Source organism: Lachnellula hyalina (genome assembly GCF_007821495.1).
Source record: "Lachnellula hyalina strain CBS 185.66 chromosome Unknown contig00054, whole genome shotgun sequence".
NCBI lineage: Eukaryota > Fungi > Ascomycota > Leotiomycetes > Helotiales > Lachnaceae > Lachnellula > Lachnellula hyalina.
Genome location: NW_022157168.1, coordinates 1 through 21,561, shown reverse-complemented (window position 1 = coordinate 21,561; position 21,561 = coordinate 1). Strand labels below are relative to the sequence as shown.

At 47.3% G+C, this 21,561-nt stretch overlaps 6 protein-coding genes across 6 annotated transcripts; 3 read left to right on the top strand and 3 right to left on the bottom strand.

Moving 5' to 3' along the window:
• Positions 1–1,385: 1,385 nt before the first annotated feature.
• OPT5 (Oligopeptide transporter) lies at positions 1,386–4,064 on the top strand (the record flags this gene model as incomplete). The annotated part of the gene is made up of 5 exons (XM_031150209.1): positions 1,386–1,656; positions 1,779–2,154; positions 2,215–3,245; positions 3,295–3,412; positions 3,464–4,064. 5 exons carry the CDS (start codon positions 1,386–1,388, stop codon positions 4,062–4,064), a joined length of 2,397 nt encoding a protein of 798 aa, XP_031005935.1.
• A 113-nt stretch (positions 4,065–4,177) lies between these two features.
• Positions 4,178–7,045, bottom strand: acoC_2 (putative aconitate hydratase; the record flags this gene model as incomplete). Its single annotated transcript, XM_031150208.1, is given in 6 exon segments — positions 4,178–4,705; positions 4,755–5,122; positions 5,133–6,156; positions 6,221–6,403; positions 6,479–6,882; positions 6,940–7,045. The coding sequence occupies 6 exon segments, from the start codon at positions 7,043–7,045 to the stop codon at positions 4,178–4,180; spliced, it is 2,613 nt and encodes an 870-aa protein (XP_031005912.1).
• A 490-nt stretch (positions 7,046–7,535) lies between these two features.
• Positions 7,536–8,614, top strand: bcpA_1 (Carboxyvinyl-carboxyphosphonate phosphorylmutase; the record flags this gene model as incomplete). Its single annotated transcript, XM_031150207.1, has 3 exons — positions 7,536–7,703; positions 7,783–7,927; positions 7,986–8,614. 3 exons carry the CDS (start codon positions 7,536–7,538, stop codon positions 8,612–8,614), a joined length of 942 nt encoding a protein of 313 aa, XP_031005911.1.
• Positions 8,615–11,712: 3,098 nt separating this feature from the next.
• On the bottom strand, positions 11,713–14,409 carry nagZ_1 (Beta-hexosaminidase; the record flags this gene model as incomplete). The annotated part of the gene is made up of 2 exons (XM_031150206.1): positions 11,713–14,240; positions 14,292–14,409. Coding segments are annotated over 2 exons (2,646 nt in total), but the record flags the coding sequence as incomplete, so codon positions are not given.
• A 368-nt stretch (positions 14,410–14,777) lies between these two features.
• anmK_0 (Anhydro-N-acetylmuramic acid kinase) lies at positions 14,778–16,166 on the bottom strand (the record flags this gene model as incomplete). Its single annotated transcript, XM_031150205.1, has 3 exons — positions 14,778–15,669; positions 15,704–15,956; positions 16,118–16,166. 3 exons carry the CDS (start codon positions 16,164–16,166, stop codon positions 14,778–14,780), a joined length of 1,194 nt encoding a protein of 397 aa, XP_031005908.1.
• A 2,624-nt stretch (positions 16,167–18,790) lies between these two features.
• On the top strand, positions 18,791–20,792 carry liz1_2 (Pantothenate transporter; the record flags this gene model as incomplete). Its single annotated transcript, XM_031150204.1, has 10 exons — positions 18,791–18,859; positions 18,912–18,941; positions 19,004–19,040; positions 19,100–19,201; positions 19,264–19,607; positions 19,662–19,864; positions 19,919–20,214; positions 20,302–20,427; positions 20,493–20,557; positions 20,613–20,792. The coding sequence occupies 10 exons, from the start codon at positions 18,791–18,793 to the stop codon at positions 20,790–20,792; spliced, it is 1,452 nt and encodes a 483-aa protein (XP_031005910.1).
• Between the last annotated feature and the right edge of the window lie 769 nt (positions 20,793–21,561).

Below are 21,561 nucleotides of genomic sequence, written 5' to 3'. Positions count from 1 at the left end.
TTGAACCTCTAGTGAGAATGGGGAAGGAGAGTGAGGAGTGCCTCGAGTTTGAAGCTAGGGAGATGCAGGACTCTCTGCGGCACAAAATGCAAAGGTCCAACTCTGCGCCCATGTCACAGAGTGACGTTCGGTCAAGGCAGAAAATACATGCCGAGAATAGCCGTCCAAAGGGTTTTGTTTGAACATCAGTCAAGTTGGTCAACGCGGACTGACCAAGGGAGGAAAAACCCGAAAATCAATCTTTTCAATGGCGGGGTGGCTGAGATAGTCGCGATGTTACCTCTTTCCGGATGAAGGCACGGTCTCGGTGTTATTTGACGGTAATCCAACGAAATGTGGATGTGATGGCGGGCTCTACTGTACCGTACACAAGCTTTTGAGCGAGGAAGATAAGCTTTCTTTCACCCGGGCCGGGGTACATGTACGAGTACACTCAGATGGCACTTGCATCAAACAGGTAATCCGTTCGCAGCAGGGATCTTCGTGGGCTCAGAAGAAGCATACGAGTATGTGCGATCGTATACCCACTAATCAGAGAAACCAAACTTCTCTCTGGCAAGTGAACTCCTGCAGCCCTGGGTCAAGGAAACAATACGAGTATACGCGCCCAACCTTCGCCAACGGATGCTAAGATGCGATGCAGCGAAGATAGCTGATGGATATTCAACAGACTGACAACTTGATTCCGCGCTGTCGTGTTGGTTCGGTATGGATACAGATGGCAAAAGAAAGCAACTGTGGCTTCCAATCAGATTCATGATTCGGACAATCCCTACGGGATAACACTTGTATGTATGTGGTTCCTATACAGCCTCCATGATGCTTCTGGAAGGTCGTTCTGCCAAGGACGACGACCAAGTGGTCGGAATCGGGCGCCGCGGGCGGGGTTCCATGATATGGGTGTGTGTATTTGGGTATCTATTTATTCTCTTGGTCCTCATTCGTGCTTTGGTTTGGGTTTGTTCCGTTTCTGCAGAAAGATTACGAGAACCCAGCATGCAATAATTAGTGGTGCCTGTGTCGCTCATTCTGCATAGAGATTGCTCAAGATAAGGATACCGGGCGGGTGGCTCCATCCTACTCACGGGTAAATTGGGAAGCAGATGGAGGGGGAGTGAGTATATAGGATGGTATTCACCCTGATATAATAATGATTCCATTCACGTTCCAATTCCACCATTGCGACATAAGAGCGCCCTTCCAAAAGTCGAGGCTAGCGTGGTGTAGCTCCAGCGCGACTTCCCTTTTCTTCTCTTCTCCCTTCTCGTTGTGAATTTGACCACAACGATAGAGTCAATTTCTTCTCGTAATCGGGCACATAGTTTGCGTCTGCCGGTTGCACTCGCTGCCTGCACTGGCATTTGTCTCTTCAACGCCAAGCAAGCATGGCGACACAGAGACCTGGTTTCGCCCGAGCGGACACCGACATCCCCTCGAGTGATGTTGGACATGCCACCTCGAACGACATCGAAAAGGAGGGTGCGAGCCCCGAGATCGCCTCCATAAGCTCAGATCACCACGTCTTCGACGCAGCAAAGGAAGACCATTTTGGAGAGGCAGAAGTCATCTCGGATGCCAAGGGCGTTCTTACACATGTTATCCATGTTGACGATGACCCTTCCCTCAGTCCATGGACCTTTCGTGCCATGTTCCTGGGTTAGTAATCTACTACTGCTTTTCACCTCTCTCCTCTCACCTCCTCTCCTTCTGTCTTGCCCTCTCTTCTCTCTCTTACCCCTCTCCTTCAGACATTCACTGACATGTACTCCGTGCTGCAGGTATCGGCCTCGCAATCTTCGCATCCGTCATCCAGGAAATCTACTACTTCAAGCCGCAAGCCATCTATGTCTCCCTTGTCTTTATTACAGTCATTGGCTATGCTCTTGGAGAGCTGATGGCCTTGCTCCCTCGAACGAATGCTGTTTTCCGCTTCTTCAACCCCTTTCCATTCAACAGCAAAGAGCATGCCTTCATTCTCATCATGGCCTCGGCAGCAGCAACGAATGCCGTCTCGACGGAAATCCTTGCCGCTCAAAGACTTTACTATAATATGGATCCAAGCGCTGGAGCTTCAATCTTCCTCGTCATCTCTTCGCAGCTTCTTGGCTTTGGTATTGCCGGCCTACTTAGGTCTATCCTAGTCCAACCTACTAGGTGAGAATATTTTATAATCTCAACGAGACATAATTTTGTACTGACCCTGCGCCCTTCCAGAATGTTATGGCCCATAAATATCCCTGTTGTCTCACTCATCGAAACCCTTCATCGAGACAAGACAGAAAACCGGTTCCGTCTAAAGGTCTTCTGGATCGTCTTTGGCGTTTTATTCGTCTGGGAAATCATCCCCGAGTGGATTTTCCCTCTGCTTCAAGGACTGTCAATTTTCTGCCTCGCCAGGCAACACAGTCTTACGTTCACCAACCTCTTTGGTGGATCTCAAGGCAATGAGGGTCTCGGCTTCTTGTCCATTAGCTTCGACTGGCAATACATTGCTAGTTTGGGCTCACCTATGTGGCTTCCGATTGTCACCCTCACGAATACCCTCATCGGATATATCCTCTGCATTGTTCTCTTCATGGGTATATACTACGGCAACATATGGAGATCCCAGGATTTCCCCTTCATGTCTCAGCTTCTCTATGATACTAGCTCGAACTCAACCGTTTTCGCCGAGTACAACCTTACCGCGATTCTTACACCAGAAAACTTTATCGACCAAGCTGGCTTGAAGGCCAACGGAATCCCTTACTTGACTGGAACCTATGTTGCCTATCTCATTACCACCAACATGGGATGTACTGCCACGCTCGTCCACATGATTCTTTGGAACTGGGATGACATCAAACAGGGATTCTTTTTCTTGTCCCCAAGCAACCTGAAGAAGCTCCTGCAGCTCTCCTTCTGGGTTTTCTGGAAAGGCGGTAAATCCAAGGAAGAACATAAGCGCGAGGTTCTGGAAAATCCCAAGATGGATCCTCATTATAAGATGATGGTTCAGGCAGGTTACGAGGAAGTGCCTAATTGGTGGTACGCTAACGTGCTGCTACTAAGTTTTGCTGTCGGTATGGGTACGATTTATGCTGTCAAGTCATCGCTACCATGGTGGGGCTATATCGTTTCGAACATCTTCGCACTGGTCTTCATCTTGATCTTTGGGGCTCAAATGGGTCTCACCGGCTTTCAGTTTAATCAGCAACCGATCATCCAAATGATTGCTGGATACCTGCATCCAGGAAAACCACTCGGTACTCCCTCTTTCCCAACTAATACACTTCAAAAGCTAATTTTCTCCAGCAAACATGTACTTTACTGTGTTCGGCTTCAACGGCATTCAGCAAGGTCAATGGCTATTGAGAGATCTCAAGGTCGCCCAGCTCGTTCATCTCTCCCCCAAGTCAACCTTTACAGCGCAGTAAATTCACCTTCTCCCAAATGTTCAAACTTGTTCTAACCCTTTCCGCAGAATGCTTGGTGCCGTCATTGGTGCAGTTTTCAACTATATCATGATGAAGAGCATCGTGACCAACCAATTTAAGATTCTCAAATCTGTCGAAGGCTCAAACGTCTGGTCCGGCCAGAATGTTCAACAGTACAACACCCTAGCAATCGCATGGTCTATCGCAGGAGATCTATTCTCAGTCGGAGCACGTTACCAATGGGTTACTATCTCTTATCTTGTCGGTTTCATCGTCCCAGTTCCCTTTTACCTATTGCACAGGTACACCAAGATTCGCTTCTTCGAATATATCAATCTTCCGATTGTGCTGTGGTATATGGGCTGGCTGTTCGTCGGAGTCAATGCGAGTATTGGATCGTATTTTGTGATTGGATTTATTGCGCAATTTTACTTGCGGAAGTACAAACCAGGCTTGTTCGTCAAGTACAACTACCTCGTCTCTGCGGCCCTCGATGGCGGAACCCAAGTGATGGTTTTCATCTTGAGCTTCGCAGTGTTTGGAGGAAGCGGGAAATCTCAAGCCTTCCCGACATGGGCAGGAAATAATGGCGGGGTTGCTAATGGGAAGAACATTGATTACTGCATGTATAACTCTGCCAACGGTTAGATTGGGGACGGGTTGATCAAGGGGAGGACCGGTCATTTTAGAGAAGTTCACAGTCAATCATTCAGTCTTTAGGCAAATTAATCAATACATATTGCAGAACCGATAATATCTCCTTACCACTGAAGTCCTGTCGAAGTAACACACCCGTCATCCTTCTGCGTCAAACTTACAGGCGCACACATAACCTCAAAAAGCTTCTTCCCAAACTTCTCAAACGCCCGATCCATGCCCCCCACCGCAATAAGCTCCCTCTCCATCTGACTCAACTCGAACCCCCACTCTCTTCTCTCGTCACCAACCCTAACCTTCCTTCCCCCCACATCAACCTCAACCACCACGCCATCCCTTGCCGCCTCATAAAACCCCTCATCCCTTATCACCACCCCCAACAATCCCAGATTCGGCTGGTTCCGCGCATATATAAACGCAAACGACCGCGCTATCACGCATTTCACACCCGCACCCTTCAATGCGTTGACGGCTACTTCGCGCGAGCTGCCGCACCCGAAGGCCTGCCCTGCTACGATGATGGTGTGTCCGGAGGATACGAGGGTGCGGAAGTGGGGGTGTGTGTATTTTAGACAGAAGGCACCGTATTCGAGGTCCGTGGTGCAGGTTAGGAGGGCGGATGAGGGTGCGAGCTGCGTGGGAGGTTAGTTCTGGGGGTGTTAGGAGGGGAAGGGTGGTTACGGCGTCGGTGTCTATGAAATCTCCTAGTATTTGCACTTTGCCGCGAATGATATCCGGTAGTTTTTTAGGCTGTGAGGGGACTTCTGGTGGCGTTGTGGTAGGAGCAGCGTTGGTTAAAGGTGGAGTTTCTGGGAGTCTGGAATCTGGTTTATGAGTGGTTTCGATACTGGCAGAGAGGTCGGAGCTGCTTGGTTCCTCGTAGATGGGATGTTTCTTGACGGTGTTCTTTTTCAAGAGAGATGCTGGTCTGAGGAGGGATTCCAGGTGATCCAAGTCTAGCTCGTCGAGCAGAGATCTAGGATCTGTCACTTTCATATCAAATGAGGATGCTGCCACAGATACAGCGGAGGCGAGATTTCCAATCGATCCTAGATTTACTTAGTACGGCGGAGGTTGAAGTCATGCCAGGGAGCGGTGGAAGCTGCAAGTACGCACCAGTCCCCATACGATTCTCGAAATTCCTATTTTGTGACGAGAGCCACACTTCACCCTTCGCAGCCTTATCTGCCGACATGCCCACGCAATAGCTACATCCGGGTACACCAACCTCGAAGCCAGCCGCTTCATAGACCTTCACGAATCCGAGCTCCTGCAGGCGATGCAGGATCGGCAATGATCCGGGCACAACTTTGCGTTTCCCGGCGCTGGTGGGACGGTAGCCTTTCTTCAGACCGAGGTCGAGGACCATGGCTGCGAGAATAAGGTCTTCTTCGGCGGTCGTGCAGGCGCCGATGAAACAGCCGTCTAGATGCATTCCTTGCACTTCGCTGATGGGCACGACGTCGTCGGGTGAGGGGTAGCGGGCGACGAATGACTGGACTAGGGAGAGATCGATGGTGTGCGTCTCTATGTATACGGCGTCTTTGTCTGGACGGAAGTATTTGGAGTTTTTCTTGTTACGGGGGCTTTTGCGTTGGCTTATAAAGTCGTGGGTTGTTTGGTCGGGAGTGAAGATGCCGGTTATACCTCCGAATTCCTGATTCGTGCTTAGTTTTGGCTTCTGGACTTCAGGGAAGGGGGGACTGGTGGTATGGGTACTCACTGTTGTCATATTCGCAATGGCAAACCGGGCATCACATGAGAGATATTGGAGTCCAGGACCCATAAATTCAACTATCCGCTCGGCAGCCACTGTGTTCCTCTTCAACTTTTTCAGGATATACAGAATAGTGTCCTTGCCTCCTATTCCTGGACTTGGTTTGCCGACGAGTCGAATTGCAACGCTCTCAGGGACTTTAAACCATGTTTCGCCGGTGATGAGGGGGACGGTCACATCTGCAACTCCTAACCCGATTGCCAGGCATCCAAGTGATCCTGATGAGCAGGTGTGCGAGTCAGATCCAATGACCAACATTCCTGGTTGGGCTCGTTCCCGAAAGAATTCAGTGTGCATAATCGTGTACTGTTTCCACAGGTCAATTGGAGTTTGCATGATGATAAAGAAAGAACACTTAGCAGGAACTTACATTCATGCCCTGGTATTCCGTCATCATGAAATCCGTCTTTGCCGCCTCACTATCAGCAACGAGTTGCTTTATGAGTGGCACATCCTTGACCCGCGGATCAATAACATGATCACCAGCAAGCCAAAATCTATCGTTCCGGAAGATTCCAGGTTTGCCGAGAGCATCGTATTGTTTCTTCATCGCCTAAAACGAAACAAAAACCAGTCAGTAAAGCAAATCTCTCCTTCTTTCTTTTCAAGCCTCAGATCTGAGACTCACAGCCCAAGATATCTCAGACGCCATAATCCAATCTACATCCACTCTAACCATGTCTCCAGGCTTCAGCTCTCCTCTTCTCTCAATATCATGAGCCGACAGTATCTTTTCGCTCAAAGTCATGCCTCTCCGCCCTTTTGGCCGCGAAGTCAATAGCTTTGGTTGGTTCTTGGCACGATCTTCTGAATTGAGAGATTCGAGCCATGCTGAAACAAAGAACAGCACCTGCGCTTCTTGCTGTGAATTCAGCTCTTGGTCTTCTTTAAACCCCAAGCCGCCGAAATCTGGGAGTTGAGTAGCGAGGGAGAGAACTGTTGCAAGTGTTTCGGCTTCCCTTGCATGGTGTGCTGATGTAAGGATTTCGGAGACACGGGAAAGTTGTTGGAGAGATGATTGTGGGGTTAGACCTGAAAGTAAATTGAAGTGTTAGATTAGCCTGAAATGATGGGAATTTGTAATAGTACTTTTTGTATCAAAATCTTTGCTTGTATCCACCTTGATGTTCCGAGTACGAAGAAGGATATCTAAGATTTTCTGCGTAGTTAGCTGAGGATCAATAGCTTCAGCCATTGTCATAGTTGCATTACGTGTATTTAGTTAAATTTACGGCCCGTTTAATTCAAGCCTTGGTTGTTAAAATGAAGTCAACCCAAAAGTTTAATGATAACAAGAGAAAGATATCTTCAATGCTTTTATATTCAACTCTAGCTTAACTAACATACTATCAAATACATACTGGGGAGATTTGTATAGCAAGATTAGGCGAAAATGGACCGATGTCCTCGCAATGATTGGGCCGAATAATGTCAAGTCCCATTTTCGGCCCGTGGGCACCGAGCCACCAGAGCCGACCCCGCATTTTGTGACATGTATCGCTTTATATTATTCCTGGAATTTATATCTCCTTCTTAAATCCGTTGAATCGCAGCGCATGCCCAGAAGAGAAAGATCCCGGCGTCCGAATCCTCGATTGTTAGCCGTCTGCGCTCCGATTACAAAGGTATAATGCTACAGCGCATGATACGGTGTCTTCGAGCCATGAACGAGTAGCTGTTTTATTATGTTTCAGAAGAGAGAAGAAATAGATAACAATAATATCAATATGACAGCCGTTGCAAGACTGCGGGAGCTCCTTGCCCAGGAAGACAAAATAGTCGTCTGTCCGGGCGTGTACGATGGGTTTACGGCAAGAATTGCTTTAAGTGCAGGATTTGATTGTTTATACATGGTTCCTCTTTTGAAAGGACATATTTCTTAATTGTCAGCTACATGATTTTTGTACAGCAAGAAACTAATCTGGATGAAAGACAGGTGCTGGCACGACCATGTCAAAACTTGGTATGGCAGACTTGGGAATCGCTACCTTGAACGACATGAGGGAAAACGCTGGAATGATATCAAGCCTCGATAGAAGGATCCCCGTTATTGCAGATGCGGATACCGGCTTCGGCGGTAAGAACCCCACATACAGGATCCTCTCCGTGACTTCCCCCTCTGACAACTTGAGCAGGCCCTTTAATGGTCGGCCGCACGATCGAACAATACATGCAAGCGGGAGTTGCAGCCCTCCACCTCGAAGACCAAGTGGTGAACAAGAGATGCGGCCACCTTTCCAATAAGGAGATTGTGGACGAGGAGACCTATATCACGCGGATCAGAGCCGCCGTAAACGCTCGAGCGCAGACACATGGCGATATAGTGATCATAGCCCGGACGGACGCCTTGCAGTCTCTCGGCTATGAAGCAGCAGTATCCCGCTTGAAGAAAGCCATTGCCATTGGAGCCGATGTTGCTTTTCTCGAGGGCTTCACGTCCGTTGAAGAGGGCAGGCGAGTTTGTGCTGAGTTGGCACCTACGCCCGTCCTGCTGAATATGGTGGCGGGAGGAGTAACTCCGAATTTCACCGTCGCGGAAGCAAAGGAGGCAGGCTTTAGGATTATTATTTATGCTGCGTTTGCATTGGGGCCGGTATTTGGTGCTGTTTCGGCGGCGGCGAAGGAGCTGAAAGAGACTGGGGATCTTAAAGCTGCGGACTTGGATGGGAAAAGGCCGAGGGATATATTTACTGTTTGTGGATTGAATGAAGCTATTGCGTTTGATGTGGCTGCGGGAGGTAAATTATACGCGAAGGGGGTCTGAGGAATAAATAAACTTTCTTGTCTACCAAGTAGTCAAGCCCACGAGGCAAAGACCTCGGGGTTTGGAATAAGCGATGCCTCCCAATCTATCACCCCTTTCCTAAGCGAGATTCAAAATACTTGACCGGCTTTGATTATAAAGTCATTTGTATAGCATCCCAAGTTTGTCTCCATTTTGTTGATAAATACCTACCCACCGGAGCAATAAATGAATGACTACCCATAGTGTTTCCCTTCCTTAGACTACTAGTCCTAACCCCATCCCCAAACTCTCAACTTTTCCCCCAGTCCCTATGCGTACAGCTATCCCTTGTGTAAGATTCAGCCACAGCCCCGCAAGCAATGCAAAGAAACAATCACCAGTTGTATCGGCCTCCCGATTATAGAGCGACTTTGGATGATCCGGCCTGGGCAACGAGAACATCCAACAAGAGAGCGAGAACAATAAGAACAGCAACAACAAGGATCATCCCAAGGATACTGACAAGGACGCTCTTGACCTTGTTCTCCGGATAACGGTTGAGCAGGAAGAAGCTCTTCCTTTTGGAGACGAGGCTTCGAATTCTTCCGAGTCCGAGATCTCACCCTTCTGCTTCACATCTACCTACTCGTCTATCTCCTTCATCACATCCCTCACGAACAACCCCTAAGCGGCATAGGCCGCAGCTTCAGGTGTGCTTACTGTTTCTACCGTGTATTTCCACCAGACGATGAATTTCGTTCCTTGTGTTAATATCGAGAGCGAAGAGCCAGTTCGGACCGGGACCAGTAAGAGTCACCACCAATGTTTAAGGGTTTCAATAGCAAGAAGCTAGTGTGTCGGCTTCTACTTGATCATAAGCCCTTTTAGCTCGGGAACTAACACAGTGTTGTGTGCAACATGAGGACGATAGACTGCGTCCACTGGTTGCATCCATCCATCTAGACCTAGGGGAAAGTACTCATAAAGAGGTTCGAAGCTCTCGGTAGTGTCGCTACTCTCCTCTGCTCTTATAGGAGGTATGGGTTGGGGTAAAGAACCCCGATACGGCTTGGGAGGTGTTGTGGTTATGCCCGCTGATGTTGAGAGGCGATCGATATCATGCCTGGTATCATGTGTAGGGAAATAATTGGCACTCATTGTTTCGGATTGGTGAGGGATTCGTAAAGAGGGTGGTGGGTATGATGATGGGTAGGAATGGAGGGGTGGAAATGTTGTAGATGGTGATCTTTTGGGAAGTGCATTCATCCCAAGGTTTTGAAGGTTGTGGTTTTCCAGGTCGAAGCCCAACCAGTTGTGTGTTTCGTCGATATCAAGTGCTGTTGACTCGATGGTGGAAAATTCATGCGTTGAACTTATCGAATTCATGGAATTTAGCTCTGAACCTGCATGTTCGTCCTGCTTGAAGTTGGTGTTCCTTCTGGCCGAAGTCGGTAAACTATCGTTGCTTCTATTTTTCGAACGGTATATATCATTTTGCTGCAAACTGAGGCTGGTAGTTGATGCAGATGCTTGTTCGTGGATGAAGTTTCCTGGATTACGGCCCCTCACGACCACCGGACCAGATTCAACTTCTGCGACAGTAGTAGTTACACCTGTTTTAAGAGTGACTACAAGACTAACTTTTACGTGGAAATACTGTTGTACTCCTCTCCGACTACCATCTGGGTTGATGACTCACGTCAACATGTGCAGCAGAGAGGGTAATCAGGGTGGCACTTACTATTTGCTGTGGCTTTCCTAAACTGTAGCCTCTTCCATTCAAATGGAAACGTGGTGCTTAGCATTTGGCCTTGCCCAGGGGATGTCTCGGAGATGATAGGTATATCAAGGTGACTTTCCTCGGTAACTTGGATATCGGAACCGATTGCCCTGAATGGCACGAGAACAAGCTCTGTGGCTCTTTTGTTCGATGACTCAAAGGCTGACACGTGAACCTCTGCCCCAGAAATAGCCGTCTCCTCACCATTCTCATTCACAACCTGCCTGGGAGCCCGAGGAAAGTTTATGGAGCCCGAGACGCCGAAGAAGTTCCTCCGATAACAAGTCAACTGAGCTGGGGGGCCTATCATATCTCCAACGTCCCCGAAGAAAAAGCTTCCGTTCAATTTTGCCTTTGCCGAGACCTGGATATCTCTCCCCTCACTGTCATGAACAGTGCGACTACAAGATGTTGCATTGAGGCAGAGCGGCTCCTGACTCTTATTGGCTTGAACAGGTGGACGATTATCAGATTCCTGAAATGGCAATCTCTCACTAGGTTCATCAAAGGAATATGGGAGCCCGAGATCTCCAAGTGTGTCGGCATAAGAATCAAAATCATAAGAAAATGGCTCGAAGGATGGTGACATGCCCGTGGTAGATCTGTTTGAGACAATCAGTGCTGTGTCCCTGTTGACGAAGCAGATTGATCATAATTACACTGGTATGTAGGTCTCCGAGCCTACCGTATGTTCTCCTGCTTCATCCATTCTGCTCGTTGAATCTAATTCGAGTGTCTGCGCGGTTGTGTTGGGTAGAAGCATGTCTTATCCTAAAGCCCAGAGAGTGGGGTGGTGGGGCACAGTGCACTATTAGCCGCATAACTAAAGCTATTTAAAAGCTTAATTATAAATATTTCATTTTTAATAGATATATAATGATGGCTGATATAAGGACGACTGATATTAGTAATATTAATCAATATGTTCATCTTTTTGATGTTAATGTATTTTTTAAACATATCACGTGATGGCACTCGTGACTTATATTCCTAAAGAAAAGTAATCACTTATTGAAATATAAACATATAGAGGTAAGCACTAGCGTAAGAACTAATTAACATTCTAAATTATAATAGAGTTAATGGCGCCTTGAATCATTACAGGATATATGCCGCACGCCCTTGACCAGTCCACATGGCACTAGACTTGCACCTATACTCCTACTCCCTCAAACGCCATATCACGTAATGTCAAGTATTTCACCTTTAAATGTCCTACACGTTATGGTATCGAGGCGACCGGCCATATCCAGCGCTCAAAGCTGTGAATAGTAGAGAATCCCAGCGTAGATACTGCATTAAAGTCAACGTCCCCTTCAATCTGCGAGTCACCAATTAGTCTCGGACTAGGAAGAAGTTATAGGAATTTCCAGCTTGCCTTATTTAGAACGCAAGAGTTGAGTCCTTGCGCTTTGATGCGTCGAATTCCGCATATCAAAAGCCCTTGCAAAATCGACACATAGTTGTCATTCGATAATGAGACGACAGGTGCCAAAATGCCTCCGCCATCTGTTGTGGTCCTTAATACAGGCAAAAATTCTGCTAAAGAGGACCTTCCATAACATAGGATCTCAGAACCTAAGATTTTATTACTAGGGAAACTTCTAGCAAGTACGACTTGGTAGGCCCTGGCGTCTGCCAAAGCAAGCTTGTAGAGCTCGATCTCGTTTTGATTCGAGTTGGCCCTCACGTGCTCTAGAATCAGGTCTGAGTAGGAAGTAGGAGAGACAGCGTCATAAACCACGGAGGAGGTCTGGGTGTTGCTTGTCAATCTAGCAGAAAGGGTCCATCTAGAAAGATCACGAATGATCATGCTATGTGCGAGACCTGCCGAAGATCTTTTCCAGCCCCTATCGAGAAACCATCGGCTCAAACGTCTATGTTTACCAGCATCATCTGCTGGAATTCCCATAAACATGCTTGGTAATACCGAGTCAATTTGAACACTTTTAACACCGGGCTTTTCCAGCAAAACCCGTTTGGCACGTTCGTGCAAACTATGTCCAATGGAGAGGTTCCGCCTCATGCCGTGGACAAATAGTGAGCCGATTACTGCGGTGGCCGATTCCTTATAGAAGTAGGTTGAACAAAATCCATAAATCTCTTGGGTAGTACTATTGCGCACAACAAAATGAGATTCTTCGATTCTAGAGTTTTGTAGCAAAAAAGAAGCCGGGGTGGTTTCTTGAAGTTGAGAGCGTCGATGATGTGGCATTCCTTCTACAATGGCTTTAATCAACAGGCCTAACGCAAATTCATCTCTCGTTCGGTCAAAATCCTCAACTGTCCAATACTGGCGTACTTTCGCAGCCTTTTGAAGTTTGTTCGGTGCCCCGGGAAGAACCCCCCGAGGAATTTCGTCGCCGCAAAGAACAGACACCAATGCATTCATTGCAATGTCGGTAAAGTCGTATGTGCAGATGTACGTGCCTACGGATTGATCAATGGCAAAGTCATATGGGGAGCTGACGGATACAACAATGAGTGGTGTCTTTCTTTTCAAATTCGATATGGGTCGAGAATTACAAACCATGGCAATTTGTCTGGTGAACTCGATTTGGTAGTGGTTGCGGTTGGCATCAGCTGTGATAACTATGACCGCGCTAGCCCTGTTGAGGAGATTTTCGTGTAGTAGCTCGACTCCATTTGCGGTATAAGATGTATGGAGTACTTTCCCATTTCGACGTTGTGCTAGAGTAGTCCCTAGTGTACTGAATAATTCTTCCCCACTTATAAGTGACGGGTGATGGTGTGGAGCATCTTGAGTGGGGGAGCAAACTGCTGAACTTCCTGGTGTATTTCCCTTTGGAGCTGAGGTGGTGAGAAGAGGCGTCAGAAGAAGAAGCGATTCCGAATCCTGGATGATATTGGACAAGGGAAGAAAGTGCTTTTCGTCTCGGAGTAGACTAATAGAGTTTTGATAAGTCGCCCTGGCAAGTTCGGTATGTGAACGTTTAACCTCTGCGAGGTATTCCAGACCTAGTGGATTCAGAGCTTGCTCCCATGAAGTACATTTTGATTTCATTTTGAGGATTCTTTTCAAAGACGTTCGAATCCTGTCTTTGGGGATGATTCCTTCCTTGATAGCAAGCTTTAGTCCTGCGATAGCTTCGTGTTGTACAGCAGACGTTCGGCAAAGGACAACGATGTCACAACCTGCCCTGATAGCCATTACAGTCCCACCACCAACCCCTATATTCTGAATAAGGGCTTCCATTCTTAGGCAGGCTGATATGACAACCCCCTGAAAGTTGAGATCTTTTCTTAGTAGCTCATCAACGACCTGCCCTGAAAGGCAAGCATGCATCACATTTGTTCCAGAGCCAACTAAAGCACATCCACCAACCATCATGGCATCTAATCCAGAAGCAATAGCGCTGCGGAATGGAATTAATGCACTAATGCTCAATTGCTCCAGTGTTTCGGTAATGACTGGGGTACCGGAGCCTATTCCAGCACCCATGAATTCCAAGTTTCCATAGGAGGGGAAATGTTTCCCACATGTAGCGATGCCAGCCTCTTTATAACCCTTCACATACGATACCCCAAATTGAGAGACAACTTTGGGGTCGTCGCCAGTGGATCGAACCCCAAGTGGTTGACTGCGTGCGTTTGTGAGCACGTCAAGGACCGGCCCCAATATGAGATTTATTCCAGCTGCTGAAATCTCAAGTGCTGTAGCTTTCGCCACCTGGAACGCTACCTCCGGCGACCCAGTAGCAGCAACTCCCATGGCGCTCGGAAACTGGGTAATAGAGTCCGCATCGCATAAGCTGTTGACTCCTCCATTCTCCTGGTCTAGGGCGATGGAGAGAGGTACAGGATGGCCAGCCTCGTATGCGATTGTTTGCAGTTCGTGGACAAGCCGTATTGTTTGTTCAGCCGCTAAAGCGAGTTAGCATATATTAGTTCGCTGACTTTTAGGTGTGTATTCACAAATGAGATTTTTTGCAGTAAGTAGGATTGATCCAATATGTTGCTCTTCGATCAATTTGCGAATTGAGGGGGTAACTTGTGTACCATCCCATCCAAGCATAAATTGCTGGCCCACAACCCTGTGCAGATGTTAGAGTAGCACTTAGCGTACAAACCTTTTTATAGCTGTAACTTGCCGATCTATGTCGTTCCAGACAGGGTCTAAGGTATCTGCAGCCATTACGGGGACGTTTGGTAAGGGTTTGACAACCGCAGGATATAATTGTATGGATGTGGAAAAGGTCGGTCCTTAGGTCCTTATCGTCAAGAGAAGTGGAATCTTGAGACTATAAATTTCCCACTTTTTCCCGTGACTTAGATTGGATTTCAATGCGGTACAAGTTTTCAAAGACGGGGTTCCCAAGTCACATGAAAGATATAAATACCGCATATAAGGCGCCAGTCACTGTTACTCATTACTTCATTTCAGTTGCGCGGTTGATCGAATTATCTCATAAAGATTCTCCCCAGAGTACCCGCCCCCATAAATTCCTCATCACGGGCTACCTTCTGCAACAAGCTCCTGTAATTATCTCCCGGGGTTACACAACCCAGAACGACTTCCCGCCTGGTCTCGCTCATATCAGCAACAGCCACCTTGCGCCCACACATGCCCAGAAATCCCAGCACCGCAAATAAAACAGCCTCCTTAGCTGCGGCACTTATGCCAATAGTTGTGCTATCCAGAATTCCAACTTTGGTCCCTGGGAGTCGCGCAGACAAGTGGCGCATGATATTCGGATTGAAAGCTCCCCCGCCACAAATATACACCTCATCAATGTGCCCTACAACTGGTATCACAAAGTTCTCGTAGGCGCGCACGATGGACTCTGCAGTCATACGGGTAATGGCCGCGACGATCCCATCGTCGCTGATCCCTTTACCTCGCATCTCGTCTATGATCTCCTTAGCCAAGGTATCACTGAACATCTCCCGTCCCGTTGTCTTGGGTGGCTTCCTCTCAAAGTAGTCTCGTTTCAAGAAATCCTCTACAGCTTCCTTGTCTATTTCGCTTTCCCCTCTAGCCCCCATCTCCCCATCTTTGTCATAGTGCGCCTCTCCTTTAGATATGTAACGCACGGTGGCATCTATTAGTACATTTCCTGGTCCAGTATCAAAGGCAAAGTAACCGGATTCCGGTACTCTACTAGACGGGACAACAGTTGCATTTCCAATTCCACCAATATTCTGGCTGATTCGGGTTTGAGAGGGGTGCGCGAGGATCGCAGCTTCAAAGAACCCCGAGAGAGGTGCACCCTGCCTCCCCACAGCAAGTTCTGCCGTCCGAAAGCTAGATATGACCGTTCTAGCACCAACGATCAGTGCCATTCTTTCGTTGCTTCTCATTCATTGTTCATCAGAGGTAGTCATACTTATTTGTGCTCTTTGATATCACGGCAGGCTCGCCCATCTGCAGGGTGGAAAGCCGCTCTCCAAATGGGATGTGCCATAAGGTCTGGCCATGGCTCGCAATGAGATCAACTTTGCTTAGGTCAATGCCTGACTTATTCACTGCTGATGCAAATTCTTCCCCAAGAGCAAAATTGAGATCGCATACATCTTCCAGAGTTGTAGCTGCACCAGGGCGGACGACACCTAGTATACGGGAGCGTAGAGAGGCTGTTGCTGGAATTTCTGTGTAATTGAGAAGTTCTACCTCCAAATCGCACGAGTGGGGAATAGAAGTTATGCGACACAAGGCAATATCAATGCCTGGTTCAATATCAGCTGAAAATCCCAAGACGAGGCATGTGTTGAGGGGCATCTAAAGAAAGGCAAAGACTTACCATCAATACTTGTGCCCGAATTCAGGCCTACTACCGTCAAAGACACCATTTTCAGTGTGCAAGTGTTGTTCTATATGAAGACTCTGTGAAGAAAGAAACCAACAAAGCACTCCAGTAATAACTTCCAGCTGATATCCAGGTGGGGCTTTTAGATTAGAACTGACTCGCTTGAAAAGGAATAGGCAATGTAAGGTTCGAACGCAACATAGAACAGAATACAACGAAACCTAAAAAACTCAAGCTTTTTAAAGTTTCAGAATGCCACGTGTGAAAAGACTCAGTGCATGAATCTAATAATCAGAGGTGAAAAGTTATGAAGCTACTGGGTCGTAAACTCAGCCTTCCTAGGTAGAAAGTAGTGGACAGCCAATGCGACGCCTTAAGCCTAAATAGGCACAAATCTAAGATCCCCACCTTGAAACCAGTGCAAGCTTCACTCTTGAGATCTAAGTATCATATTTAGGTGTCATATCATTAAATGCACCTAGATGCAGATGCTAACAACATATCATAAGTGGACAGAAAGCAAAGATACGACCCATGGTTGATCCTACTGCGATATTACGAGGTACATTGCCACAGTGGGGGTGCCGAGTGGCGCTAGCAACGTCTGCTTAATGGGGTGCGCTAGCAACGTGAGATGAATTGGGGATGGCCGAGAAAGAATATCCCGGATTTCTGGCACAACCTTGATGTCAATGGCAATGAAGTGACCCAAATGCTGTCTTTGACAACCCTGGGACTGGAACGTTTCCTTACACAACAGTGAAACGCGATCTTGGGATCGTGGCTTGATTCATGAGGCCCTGATTTGTTAACACATGCGCGATATCCATATTGTTACGCTTGCGCTGAATATCCTCCTCGTTCCCAAGCTTCTCTCAGTGCCCCTCCTGCAGCTTCAAGTCTATGTTTCCCTTCAGTTGGAGTACATCCTAGCTTGGCAACGACAAGAGCAAGTTTGAGGCTACCGTCACATGCAGCCATGAGGGTATCAACAACTCCATCCCGAGACACATCATAGAATGGAGATTTGGGTAGAGCAGTGCGAAAGATCCGTCGGGATCGGTCGATTAATTTCTCGTTTGAAGCCTTCACATCAATCATCTAGCGGATGAATTAGTTAATTCTATGCACAACCCGCAAAATGAATATAACATACCAGATTGCCATAAGTCTTGCCATTTCTGATCTGCACACCAGTGGATATCATGTTCAGAAGCTACAAAAATACATATCAGCATGCGTTTGACGAATATGAAGATGTGAAAACTACGCACCATTTTTGTCGCAGTGCCTGCCTTTAATCGTGTGCTCCCAGTCACAACTTCGCTCCCCGTGACACATTCAATCAAAGATTCGCAGCAGCCTCGCATGGCGCTGGGACTAACACATGCGATACCTACTGATAGACACCCAAGGTTTTTGGCATACTTCAGCCCTGCGAGCACGTATGGAGTCCTCCCCGAAGATGCAATCCCGATCACGGTATCAAGGCGAGGGTCCAGAGGCGGCGTTATCGAGGAGAGATCTTCGACGGGTAAGGTTTCCGAGTCTTCAGCTCCTTCCACAGCTTTCCTAATAGCTACATCGCCTCCTGCCATCAGGCCTATAAATTGCGAATAAGGTGCGGAGAAGGTCGGAGGACTAAATATTGAGTTACAGCAGGAACGAATGGAAAGTCATTGGAAACATACATTTCCGAAGCATCTAAAACACCCAACCTGTGGAGAATCAGTACGAATTCAGTATACAGAACTTGGAGGTCTCACCTGCCGCTTGTCCCGGCCCCTATGTAGATAACTCTCCCTCCTTCCAGAACTTTGGGAGCCATCAAATCGATTATCATCGCAACTTCAGGGAGGCACCTTTGTACAGCGCTGGCAATTTTGGCATCTTCTCTGTTGATTATCTCTTCAGAAGAATTAGCTCCGGCTAGGTGCTTGGAAGTGGAAAAACAATATACCACACATTTCCAGCGTGGATACCCTATCAATATCTGAAGTGTTGGCATTTTGAAGCTCGGTTTGGAGGCAACCAAGGTCGAGCGGCGATGGCGGGGATGATGGTGGAGTGAAAGCCATTTTGAACCACAATACACATACAGAAGACAAATACTTGAAGGGTATTGAACTCAAAGCAAAGACTAGAAAATAAATAGGATTGGAAGGCTGATCCCTGGTAAGCTTTGTCAATGTATGTTATTCATCACGAGACTAAAAAATACAGAAGGAACCACCTTTCCTCGGAGGAGAACAGAACGTTCGCATCCTCATGGACTTGTTACTAGTTCTGCCAATGCTTGAATTTTTGATACATGGGATTGTTACCCACCCTAGTCCAACGTTCCCGTGGCATGGGTAAGGCTAAAATCTGTTAATAGTGGGAGACGCACTAGCAAGGATGGAAGTCAGCGCTAGAAACGTATGATATGGTATGATACTTTCAGCCGCTTGATCATTTCCTTATCTTGGGACCCCATTTTACGCATTCTAGAACTTTAATCTATCTCCATACTCCATTTTAGATAGATGTCTGTATCAAAGCAGAAAAAGTACTTCATGTAAACGATGACCTCTGAAACGTTCTGCTTTCAACCTACCTCTGCAAATACTTCACGACCGCTATCAATTCTCCATCAACTCCCCTAGATCATATCTGTAGCCATCAAATATGGGTAAACTCTATGATTTGCGAGTTTTGGTGTGGGGTGAGCCTGCAGAAACTGCCGCAGAACGAAAGGTAAGCAGAGCTTCCCATAAACAATAAGCTTACGACTTACTTCTAAACTTAGCTTGTGCGAAAAATCGACTTTTTCATTCTGGTGAGCAAAGATAGACTCCTGGACAAAGAGCTCTAGACCATGCGTACTAAAGTAAATAACAGACATACTGCTGTCTTTCATTCTTTTTCAACTACCTAGGTCAGTAGTCAAATATGCCTTTTTCTGAGGTAAACATATTGCTAAGTCAAGACCGACAGACCGTGCAGCACTAGCGAATGCATATGTGTCTGGTCTCAAAGAGGATGTGGGACTCGTAGGGAATCAGTATAATGATCTTGTTACCTGCTTGTCAGTTGGCTGTAAGATTAATATCATTCCCTTTCAACCCTACCATAACACTGACCCATATGCCTTCTTCCAGATATCATTGGACAGGTTCCTCACGCTTTAGCCATCCAAGTAGTTGCACCGCGCATCTGGTTTCCCCTCATGACGCTAATATGGGCCGGTCTCACAATGTGTACTGCTGCCACGCATAACTTTACGCAACTAGCGGCACTACGATTCTTCCAAGGCATGATCGAAGCCTCGACATACAGCGGCACACAATACATAATCGGATCGTGGTACAAACCGCAAGAGGTCGGCAAGCGTATTGGTCTTTTCGCTGCTTCTGGTATGGCTGGGACTATGTTTGCTGGCCTGATGATGACTGCCATCTACAAGACCATGAATGGCCATGCAGGCTTACCAGGGTGGAAGTGGGTGAGTGAAATTTACTCCTAAAGTGTGGGTTTAGAATTGCTAACCAGTGTGAAGGTTTTCATCATTGACGGTATCATCACGCTGCCAATTGCAATCTTTGGATTTTTTTCTTTCCCTGATCTTCCCGAGACTACAAAGGCACCATACTTTTCAGTAGAGGAGAAAGCTCTTGCACTTAGCAGGCTACCGCCCAAGAACCCTGAAGGTCACAAGATTGGATTCTCAATCATCAAGAGAGTTCTATTGAACCTGAATTTGTGAGTAACCGTTATATACAAGCCCCAATACAAACTCAGTCTAACTTTCTAAAGTTGGATATTTACCTTATTCTGGGTTATTGGCGGCGCTCTTGAGGCGTTCAACACCCAAAGCTGCATGCTACTATGGATGAAATCAACCAAAAAATTCACAGTTCCCCAGAACAACGACTATCCTCTAGGCCTCTACGCCATCGGAATTGTGCTCACACTCCTCACATCCATCGCGATTGATGCCACCGGAAAGCACGCACCGTGGGGTATTATCACCTGCGTGCTTCAGATCGTTGCTTGCATCATTCTGCTGTGCTGGGAACACATTGGCAATGGAGCAAAAATGGGCGCTTACTGTAAGTCGCCACGCCGACACCCTCTCCCTCACTCTTTCTCAATGCTTGATGCTTGCTGCCAAGGGACGACCTGAAAGCTGACTGTAGTGTACGTTCAAGATCTCGCTGCCACGGCATACGCAATCCAACCAGTGTGTTTTGCCTGGGCTACTCAAATCCTCGTGCGTGAAAACGACGACGCCTCGCGTGCCGTCATCTTATACTCCATGAATGGTATGCCACTCCTCACCACTCTGCTATTTCTTAAATTGTATCCCAACTAACGCTTGTTGTTTTAGGCGCCTCTTCTGTCTTATTCTCATTCTGGGGAATTGTTCTCTACCCCGCTACAGATGCTAAGAAAGTAAGCAAGCACCATGCTCTAGCTTATGGCAGCGTACATACTAACTTCTCAACAGGGTTTCCACAGAGGTACCATTGCGATGGTGTGCATTGCCGTTCTTCTGATTCTATGGATCGGTATTGTATGGATGCAAGATAAGCGGACGGTCGCTATGATTGAGTCCCAGAACCCGGATAATGAGGAGAAGCTAGAGGATATAGGGATGCAAGATATAACTATACCTACCAAGGAGTAAGAGATTTTTGTAACTATGTACATATCAAAATGGTGCCAAGTCAGCAGCCTGGCAGTAGTAGGATTCAGAGCAGGAGTAAAATATCACAACAATTCTAACCTCTGCCAAAAGCCACTTGATGCTCTCGCCGCTTTCACACGAATTGGAAGCCAGTTGATAATTGAGCCGCTCGGCTTCGACTCCGGGCATATGAATAATAACGACACAGTTGAGTTGCATCAGTAAAGGTAATTTAGCAAGTACTTACATACTAAGTGAGGAAGGTGAACAAGCGGAAAGGAGGTGGGGGGGCTGGATTTCTTGGGTAATCTGCGCCGAAACCGATTCGACTTCGCTTCCAACGCCGTTAGTCAGCGTCGCCGCTATACTTAGGCGCTACTCATTCTCGCCTCACCCTGTGCTCAGGTCAGGTTTCTCACTGTTATTTTTCGGGGGAAGGATCTTGAATTGACTGCTGTTCTACAGTGGGAAGTGCGCTATATAGAGGGCTTCCAGGCCCTTAGCATGCTATAAGTAGCCGTTATAGCCTCTAGGCTACAGCGCCACTTCTAGGCTTTCCTATCACTATAGCTAGGCTATGCATCGCCACTTCCAAGGCTCCTTATCGCTACAGGGAGGCTATGCATTGCCACTTCCCGGCTACAACACTCAGCTCACGTTCCTGCTCTCCCTCCTAGTAACCAGTCATACTTTGCTTCTTGTTCCGTTTTGCTATACGAAAGCTGTCAACTCTATACGACTGCGTTTAGGAGAAGGGGAGGGGGGGGGG